Source organism: Ipomoea nil, unplaced genomic scaffold (genome assembly GCF_001879475.1).
Source record: "Ipomoea nil cultivar Tokyo-kokei standard unplaced genomic scaffold, Asagao_1.1 scaffold0276, whole genome shotgun sequence".
Taxonomy (NCBI): domain Eukaryota; kingdom Viridiplantae; phylum Streptophyta; class Magnoliopsida; order Solanales; family Convolvulaceae; genus Ipomoea; species Ipomoea nil.
In genome coordinates, this window is record NW_017616704.1 from 5,362,551 (window position 1) to 5,372,593 (window position 10,043).

At 33.4% G+C, this 10,043-nt stretch overlaps 1 protein-coding gene across 5 annotated transcripts; it reads right to left on the reverse strand.

The window, feature by feature from the left end:
- Positions 1–597: 597 nt before the first annotated feature.
- LOC109156755 (casein kinase 1-like protein HD16) lies at positions 598–5,947 on the reverse strand. Of its 5 annotated transcripts, none has more exons than XM_019304603.1 (18): positions 5,835–5,947; positions 5,597–5,720; positions 4,433–4,910; positions 4,074–4,199; positions 3,920–3,993; positions 3,757–3,826; positions 3,627–3,682; positions 3,395–3,478; positions 3,098–3,192; positions 2,887–2,953; positions 2,682–2,811; positions 2,366–2,584; positions 2,149–2,279; positions 1,682–1,856; positions 1,515–1,605; positions 1,253–1,410; positions 991–1,179; positions 598–902 (listed from the first exon to the last, which is right to left on the reverse strand). In XM_019304603.1, the coding sequence occupies exons 3-18, from the start codon at positions 4,841–4,843 to the stop codon at positions 843–845; spliced, it is 2,136 nt and encodes a 711-aa protein (XP_019160148.1). In that variant the 5' UTR covers positions 4,844–4,910; positions 5,597–5,720; positions 5,835–5,947; the 3' UTR covers positions 598–842. The 5 variants fall into 5 exon arrangements, with proteins under 5 accessions (XP_019160148.1, XP_019160158.1, XP_019160135.1 ...); XM_019304613.1 differs by having other exon boundaries at positions 4,433–4,913; positions 5,835–5,940; XM_019304590.1 differs by having other exon boundaries at positions 5,818–5,938.
- Between the last annotated feature and the right edge of the window lie 4,096 nt (positions 5,948–10,043).

The following is a 10,043-nucleotide window of genomic DNA, read 5'->3' on the forward strand; positions in this document are numbered from 1 at the left end:
TACACCATTAGGTATGAATAAAAGCACCACACAGTGTTCGGAAATACACAATTATGGGTGGAGAGTGATATGATGTATTTTTTTTTTTTTTGAGTGTGTTGTGTATTTTTTGGTGTGTTTTTACATTTCATTGTTGTGTATTTTTTTACACTATTGGTGTAATTTTCGAACGGCTGCTTGTGTATTTTTTTACACTATTGGTGTAATTTTCGAACGGCTGCACGGGAGGGCGCGTTTGCATTAGAGCAAACTTCTATATATATAAAGATAAAATTAAAGAGTCTGTACACTTGTTGCATCGGGTAACCAAAAGCTTTGAGAGTTGTACCATATACTATTGTATTGAGTAGATGCTTTTTTGTTGCACCCAAAATAAAAGACATGAGATGAGAAGTTATGTGACAATATGCAGAACATATGTCATGTAGCATTACTAAATACTAACATGACATGATGCCATTAACACAACCAATATATTTATTTCCTTGGCGAAAAGCAGAGAAGAAAATGTGAAGTCATATTTTGTTTCTTTGTTTAACCAAAGATCACATTTTCTTGACTGCAGTGCTGGCTGCATGCAGCTTAAATGAGGAAAGATAAATGAAGATTAAATTATGTTGTATTACATAAGTAGAAGGGAGTACAACATCATCATCATGAAATGCTTACAATCATTCATCTATCTTGGCCCTTAATGCCAAGACCAATCTGTAAAATGGAATCTGCTGTTCAGAATTCAATAGCAGTTTTTACACAGTTGTACATCACAAGAAGGGTGGGGGGTTTGTTTTCACAGATCAAAATCATTCCCCTAACTCACACTCGATCAAAACAATCATTCATCAGCAGACAGTTCTTCCGTAACAAATTGAAGCAATGTAGAGATTTTTTGACCACTTCTCCTGCAAAAGTAGAGTAGCAGCAAAATGAAGGGGAGCAAAAATAACTGCTTGATCTCTACAAAACCAGTGGAACCAGAAATGTTCTGACCTTTACATGTGTACTCGGAAATGCAGATGTTCGCAGGGTCTCCTGAGTCTCGTCCATCATTTTGCGTCTAGGTATACTCAATATGAAAGCTGCTTGATCAGCAGTAGCTGCCATAGACGTTATTCTGTAACCACTCTCCCAGCGTCTATGTATTCCTTCGCTTGGATACAAAAAGTCGAGCTCAACCACCTAGTAGAAACCAAACAGAGATTGATTTTAAAATATTCTTAAGAGGAATAACAAAGCAAGCAAGCAAACTCACCTGCTCAGAATATCCAGCGTTCCTGGACATCACAACGCCCCAACGACTCCCAGCAGTAGTCATGGATGTCACATGGAACCCTTCCTTCCACTTTTTGTTTATCCATTTAAACGGAAACGATTCACTTACTTTGTAAGACTGCTGAGTGTAAGGAGTTCCTAAGCAATTCCAGGAAGTCAGTTGTTAGATGTGAAACACATTTACACACTTTACTTTGACAACATTAATAAGAGACAAGAAAATTGCTGTTTTAATATCCAACCTTTTGACATAACCACCAAAGAACTTCCATTAGCTGCACCAGCTATTGAGCTAATATAAAAGTTTTTTTCCCACTGTTCCATTATCCAATCCTGACAAAAATCCACAAGGTAATCAGCTAGCTGTGTGTATATATACACAAAAGGGGGGAAATGACGGGAATCTCACCTTATGAAGGAAAACAGATGAAAGGTCATAAACTTGGGAAGAGAACCCCGTTCCTGCATCCATGATTAACGCCCAAAGGTTTGCTGCCGAAGCTACACAGCTAATATATAACCCATCTTCATTGCCCTTTTCTACATGCTGTTGGAGCCTAGAGTCCGCAACATTGTAGTGGTATCTAAAAATCCAAAAAATAAATAAAATGTTATCACTTTTCCTTATGAGGGAATAATGATGATTCCCATGCAAATGTTTCCATTTTAAACCCTTTTGTACATACAAGGTATGTATTTGCAAACAAGATCATTTAAGAATATACTGCACATCCATGCTAAAGGAAATGTCATATCTGTAAGTTACCAACAAAGCTGAGAACTAATTACCAACACACACACACACACAAAACTATTTAGACAGACAGCATTAGTTACAAATATTGTGCTGATCAGCATGTCAACATTGTAGTTTACCTCTGCTTCATGGGACGGCGAGCATTATACACTGAAATCCATTGGGTAGCAGGACTACCTAACCGTACTTTCTTCCTTGGTTGTTCATCTTCCTCCAAGTTTATGAGCAGCCTTCCCCGCTTCTGCCCAACCTGAACCCGAAGAGACAAGTAGAGATTAGAGAGCAAATATCTACATCCAAACATTTCAGTACACTTCACCAAATGTATATATGAACCTTAAGAGCTCCATCAATCCTTATTGGCCTAAGTGATGTGCATGGTTCAATAAGACTTTCAAAGAAAGATATAAGCTTTGCATAATTTGGCTCCTCGTCAAACTTCATATTTGTTACAGCTTCAAGAAACTGTTTGAATGGTGCAGGACAAAAGCAACACATCAACTCTGGAGAGGTGGCCATCTTCTTTTTGCAGACAAGGAAACTCTTGTTATCACCCTGATATATTTTATTAAGAAAAAAGAAAACCCAAGAGATCTATTAATCCTTAATTGTCAAAGCAAGCAGTAACAACAATTTATTGAACTAGACCAACCTGATAACCCTGCCATGGCAACCTTCCCTTTATGAGAAATATTAATGTGTATGCCAGTGACTCAAGGTCATCCCTTCTACTTCCTGTCCGGCCTAAATGCGCATGGACGCTTGCATATCTTATTGTCCCCCTGTAAGAGAAAACAGATAAGTGCACTTTCATGCAGGATTATACTATCATAACCATCATACTAAATTTCACAAACCTGAAAATATCAGGCCTTTGGTCATATTCCACATGCTGACCAGAAGCTGAATCTTTCCACCTTGATGCTGAATAAATAAACGTATTAGATACATTTGAACAAAGTGGCACTTGTCAAAGGTGTGATTCAGTCATGCTTATTAAAATTTCAAAATCTCTCTATCTTTGATGCAATATAATAATTGAATGAGAGCAATACAAAAACATCCTACCCAAGCCAAGATCAATAAGATACAGCTTCTTCTCATCAGGTGTTCCTGGCTGACCAAGTAAAAAATTCTCTGGCTTCACATCCCCATGAACAAACCTGATATTGGAATCAGAAATCAATATGAAATAGTTGTATAACACTGCCCAAGAAAATTAATGATAGCTTTTAAGTTTAAAAGGGAAGGAAGGGTGAAAACAGAAAGTAATAAGTACCCACCACTACGGAAAATCAAAAACTTTGCAAGCAAAGTTTAAAAAAAGTAAGTACATAGCAAGAGCAGAGATGAACAAGGACTTACCCCTTCATGTGAAGCTTTTCAAGAATTGATATTGCCTCCACAGCAATACAGGCTACCATATTTGGTGACATACTGTTGCATGAGCTAATCATCATTAAAAGTATACATAAATACGCTGCGTATTCTGGTAAATTATTATGCATTGTGTTATCATTTAGGTCTAGTCTTATGCATTTCCATGTAAAACATCATGCATGAGAAATGAAATGAGAAATAAACAGAACAATCTTACGATTGGCCTAAAGAATTCCAAACGTCCCAAAGACTTGGTCCAAGCATGTCCATAACCTGAAATAGATTGCCAGCAATGTCAGCAATAAGAATATTAAGGAGTTAGTACAACAGTAAATAGTGACACTAACCAGAATGTAAAAATCTCCCTGGCGACCCTTGTAGTGAACCCATGGAATTCCATAGCATCCATTCAGAGTGCTTCAATGAGAAATCAAGCATTTGATCATAAATTAGGCATTTGAAGATCAAAAGATTAACCCGAAGTTTAGACCCTAAAACTAAGATGCTTACTTGTACACCTGCCATTCATACGGAGGGCCATAGTTGCAACCCTTACTATTCCGGTGCTCAAACTTCAATGCAACCTAAAGAAAGAATTATACTGTCATTTATTCCAGTTATTATGTCTTTACTCTCAGAAACATTAATAAAGTGAGAAATATACCTCAACTGCATCCGGTCCTGTTCTCTCTGTGCCACCACTCAATCTCCTGCCAACATAGACTTGGCCAAACCCACCCTTACCTAACTTCCTTTCTGTCTTGTATTGAGGGGAATTGCCCACTTGCACCTGCAACCAGTCATAAAAAGACTCGTAAAAACTCTTTAACTGTAAAAGGAAAACAAATTACAAAAAAGACTCAAACAAAAGGCATAAATAACATTCCTAAAATATTTAAAAGAAAAACAATAATAAATAAATGCATAGGAAAGAGTGCTAGCTATGCAGGGAACTAATCATTATAGCTTTATTTCTATTAATAGCAAAATAACATAAAGGGTAAGAAACAAACAGAAAGATACCTTGTCAGGTACAGGAGTTGTATTTCCTTCTTCTTCAACTCCCACTATTTTATCTGCACTGCCACCATCCATTGCAATATCTTTGTCAGCAGCACCTTCAATTCTATTAAAAGCTGGTTCCCTGACCCCAACTGCAACAGCTTGAGGAGCCTCGAAAGGTGGCTCTGGGTCTAAATCTATCAACCTAACCCCCCTGCCTCTACCAGCAGCAGCTGGCCTCCCACGAACTCCTGTTGAAGGCCCTTTTGCTACAGCCGCTGCATTACCTCTTCCCCTTCCCCCACCACCTCTCCTTCTAGTTCTATTCTGTGTAGGTAATGCCAAGTTCTCTTCTTGTCCTGTGGGTTGAGGGGCAGGCTGGAGATCACCAAGCCGTTTTGATCTCCGTGCTCCACTACGCAACTCTGGCATCGTCACCCATGCAAATCACATTCCACTCTGGTCACTAGCCTTGCCGTCAGAATCTTCTCTAACAAACCTACTAAGCAAGGAGCGCACCATCATAACCTTAGGAGGAAATTATATGCCCAAAAATAGTAAAAATGGCATATTTTAAGCACTGACATTCATGAATGTGAGGTTGCAAAGCAAAACAAAAAATTCCAAAGGCAAAGAGAGCAGTTATCAGTAGACAGATAATTCCAAAAGTGTTCATAGTTCAAAAGCAGTGATATCCTAAGAGGAAAAAACAACAAACATTGAGGCATTAATCCTCCTCTTGGAATATTTTGCTTTAAAACTCAATATTCCACAAATAAATTGACATTTAAAGCTAATGAACATCAGAAACATAACTTTTCAATGTCTGAAAGTTCTCTTCAATAAATGAAATTCATTTTGAATGGAAGTTTGTACTATGTGAAACCGAGTAAGTTACAAAATTAGCAGTTCAACAAAAGAAATCAATTCAACTTAACTTGCAAATAAAAAAAAGGAATAAAATCCATCAAGAAATCCTGATTAACAAAGCAAGGAAATAGAAACTCAAACGGATTAAGAATCTACTAGAAAACAAAAATCTAATCCCAAGTACCGGAGCTTAACATCGCACAAGCTACAAACACACAAGATTCTCCGTACATTCCATTCACACCAGAAAAAGGATAATAAACAAAAAAAAAAAAAAAAAGAAAATCAAGAAAATCAAAGGAAGACAGATCGTACCTCAGAAACCGCAAAAGCCAGAAGATCGGAGAGCAATCCAATGAAAATCAAAACATCGGAAGAACAAATCGATTTCGCCGATCAAACCCAGATCTTCAGCCTACCATTTTCCGGCTCAAAAAACCTGGAAAAAAAAATACACAAAACAAAAAAACGCAGTAAAAATAACAATCTAGAATACCCAAAACCAAGAAGAAGAAAAAAGAAACAGAAAAAGAAACCTTCTTTGTCTGGTCACCTTTATCCTGTGTTGTTTGTTTGGTGATAAGGCGAAGGCTATAATGAAGGAGATGAAGAAGAAACACTGGGTAAAATTCGAAAATCGATGAAAACAGGGACTCCCCTATATAATGTACGTATATATAGTGTGTAAATATTTATATTTATATTATATGGTCATGGTGGATAGATTGTTTGTAAAATGTAAAAATGTGTATTCGGTGGTGTGGTGAGGTGTGTTGGCCCCTCCGCTACACTGATTGTATGGCTCTGTGTCACTTCCTCTCAACTCTCTACTATTTCTAACCCAAACTAATGTTTTACTGCACCGAACATATAATGACTTAATTCTCTTTTTTGCCATAATAAATTTATATATGGTAATTCACTTTTAGTTTTTTTTTTTTTTTAAACATTTCTTTTATCCTTTAATTCTAGTATTATTATAACATGACTATTTTTAATCTTGCATCAATAAAACCGTTTAAATTTTACAAAATACAAGCGCATTTAGATCTTTAATTATTAATTTTTTTCAAAAAAATAGAAATAAAAATATAGCGGATCAACTCAATTTGTATAAAAGATATCAAAATTATCTTGTATTTAACGACATTTCAACAATTTTGTTGATGGATGACCAAAATTGATCATACCACAATAATACTAGGATCAAAAGCGAATGTTCTGAAAAATGATTCAAAGTAAACTGTCACCTATAAATTTAAGATAAAAAATGGAATTAATTATATAATGTTATCATGAATTTAAATTAAAATTAAAAAATATTAAAAATATATATATAATTGGACTTCACATATATTTGATCATTATTATATTTTCATAGCATACAAAATTAAAATTTTGTATAATTAGTGTAATCCATAATTAATTATGACATATTTAAATAAATTTATAAATAAAATTTACATAACCAATTTTGATTTATTCCTATTTGTATTTCATATATATTATTATAATTTTAACAACATGAGCAATAATAAAAGGAATTATATTTAAAAATCAAAAGATGTAAATTTTAAATTTTGTATGAATATATTTAGATACACACACATATCTCTAATAATAAAAGCTAATAAGGGTATGTTTGGTTCATGGATTTACATACCAGGGTCCAGGAATGAGAATCAAAATCATAGTTAGTATTTTGGTTGACAAATTTTAAAAACAAAACTATGGGGTTTTGTTAGGAATAATTGTATTTAGAGCTTGATGAGTCAAAGTGTATTTTAGCTTTAAAAATTAGAAACTCCAAAATTTCGTTATAGAAATGTATTAATGTCTCTGAGGAATTTTTTGAGAAATAGTGTTAGCAAAGCTTGAAGTAGAAGGTGTAAGGTTAAATTCTCACTCATAACAATCGCTTCTATATATTATTATTATTATTATTATTATTATTATTATTATATTAAAGCAAAATAATTGTCTCAAAATCTTTTCCTCCAAATGTGAAAATATTTATTGTATTCATATTAATTTATAAATAGATTCATGTAATTTAACATGTTGAGTAAAAGAAGAATATAATATTAGTTACTATTATTGTTATATATATATATATATATATATATATATATATATATATTACTTCAATATATTCAATACCAATATATATTTTTCTTAATTTTAGTTTTATAATTCACATGTTAATATGTTTGTTATATAACACATATTCATGTATTTCATATTCTATTATAATATAGATTTTCATAAATTTTTACTTTTTGCTAATTTAGGTTACGCGTATACATGCAACAATAAAAAATAAAAAATAAAGCTCAAGTTGATGAATTAAAAAAAAAAAAAAAATCTTTTTTGAGGGTCTTTTTTACTCCATTAAAAACTTTATCGTTGCAACAAATGACATGAGATACAAAACTACGCACCACAGATACAATATCATGTTCATGCATTCTACAAAAGTCTTTCAGTATAACAACGACGACTTTCCAAACATGACATACATGTTGAAAGCTTTCGATCAACTTAGTCCTATCCAAATTAATGCTTCCAAACTATTTAGTAATACTTATATACGGTCCTCATTTCATTTATCATTTCAAGTATATAATATATATATATATATATATATATATATATATATATATATATATATATATATATATATATATAATAGTAGTTATTGTTATGATGATAAATCTCTATAGATTTGGTTGGTTCTGTTGTCTCGATTGAATCTCCACGTACAACCATAATTAATGGACGGGAGACCAAGTTCATCCACTTTGTTCTTCAGGATCATGAGTAAGTCATGTTATATTAATCAACTTTACACTTAATCATGGATTATATGTGTGTTCTTAATGTGTGTACGCCTTATAACAATTTTTTTTTTCTTATTTCAGAGAGAGACGTTTACCTTGCACATTTTGGGAGCAATATGTTGATCAACTATTACAGCATGTCAATTATGACAACCCTAATCCAATTGTTTGACTCATTCAGTTTTGTCGTGCAAAAATGTTCAACATATGAGTGAGTTGCATACGGCTGAAAGTATAACATATTTTAGTTGTGAAACAATGTGCAAAGCCGATGCAGACGTTGGAATACTGGGTGATGTACACACACCGAAATTTTTGAACGACATTAGAGCTTCAGGTGTACCAAACCATTCATTAACTTTAAAAAGGAACAAAAGTGTTGATCCCTAGAATGTCAATGTCACCATCTGATACCAGGTTGCCATTCAAGCTTCAACAAAGACAATTCTCATTGATGTTATCATATGCAATGACTATTAAAAAAAAGTTAAGATCAAACATTATCACATGTAGGATTGTTACTTAAAAAACCAGTTTTTGTGCATGGTCAGTTGTACGTGGTTGCTTCTCGAGTTAACAACCCAGATGGTCTTAAAATATTGATTGCCAAGAACTCAAGTTCCTCTATTACATCAACAACCAACGTGATATACCACGAAGTTTTCAATAATTTGTAATTTTGTCACTCTTATTTTTCTATATTGTATGTTAAAGTAATTTCTTTATTGTTTCTATTTTCTATTTTATATTTCTGTTCCAACTTTTTATATATTACATCATCTCTTAAAATTTTCACATAATTACACAATATTCATCCTGTGCATCGCACGAGTATCATACTAGTTTTAAAGGAGTAGCAAAAGTATTAGCAAGGATGAAAATATCATGTATTGAAAAGAAAAGCATGTCACACTATGTATTGATATTTATTTAGGAAGAAAAGCTACTCTTTATGTATTGAAAAGAAGGGGAGGTCACACTATTTATTAAGAAAGAAAAGCTATTGTCTACGTATTGAAAAGAAGGGGAGGTCACACTATTTATTAAGGAAAAAAAACTACTGTTTATCCAAAAGAAGAGGTCATGCTTTTATGAAGAAAAAGCCACAACTTTAAACAGGAAGAAAAACCACGATTTTTGCAAGAGAAGATCAGCTAAGCTCATGTGTGATCCAAGGAAGTCAAATGAAAAAATTATAAGCTAGAAATTAAAGAGACAATGAAGTTGATCAATTGAGAATTTTTTGAAGACCGTTGGAGGTAGCCATAATCCACCGACAAGCTACAACCACACTAAATCAAGATCGGGAGATTACTTGCAAGATTAGGAAAAAATCTCACAAAGTCAAAAACATTATCTTGACATATGATATTTGCAGCATTAAAAATTCAACACATCAAATCAACTACAATCAGATCAAAGTTCAAATTTTGAATTTGAAATTGTTTATTTCCAACAGACAATTTCAAAACTACAACTATAAAAGGAGATGAAGATGTGAAGGAAGATGAGCCAGAAGTAACAAAGTTTTTACAAGTCTTACAAGAGCATTGCACAAGAGAACAAGAACACAACAACAAAAACAAAAACAAAAACAAAAAATTAGAGAAGAGAGAGAAGAATGCACAACAAGAGAAAATAGAGTGTAACACCCCCGAAATCATACTTACAAGCCTAGTATAAATCATACATTTAAGGATAAGAATTATGACATAAATGCTGGATTAATATAATCAAATCCATACTCTAAACATCAAGGGGAATGATATCGCCGCAACCACCCACACTAAGATGACTACAAGGCTAAACTTACTAGAGTCAATACTCAACATCCAACAAAATAAGGGTTCACAGACTCAGGTGCTCTAGCACCAGCAAAACAAATAGGTAGTCTAAGTTACATCAAGACTAAACCCACAAAT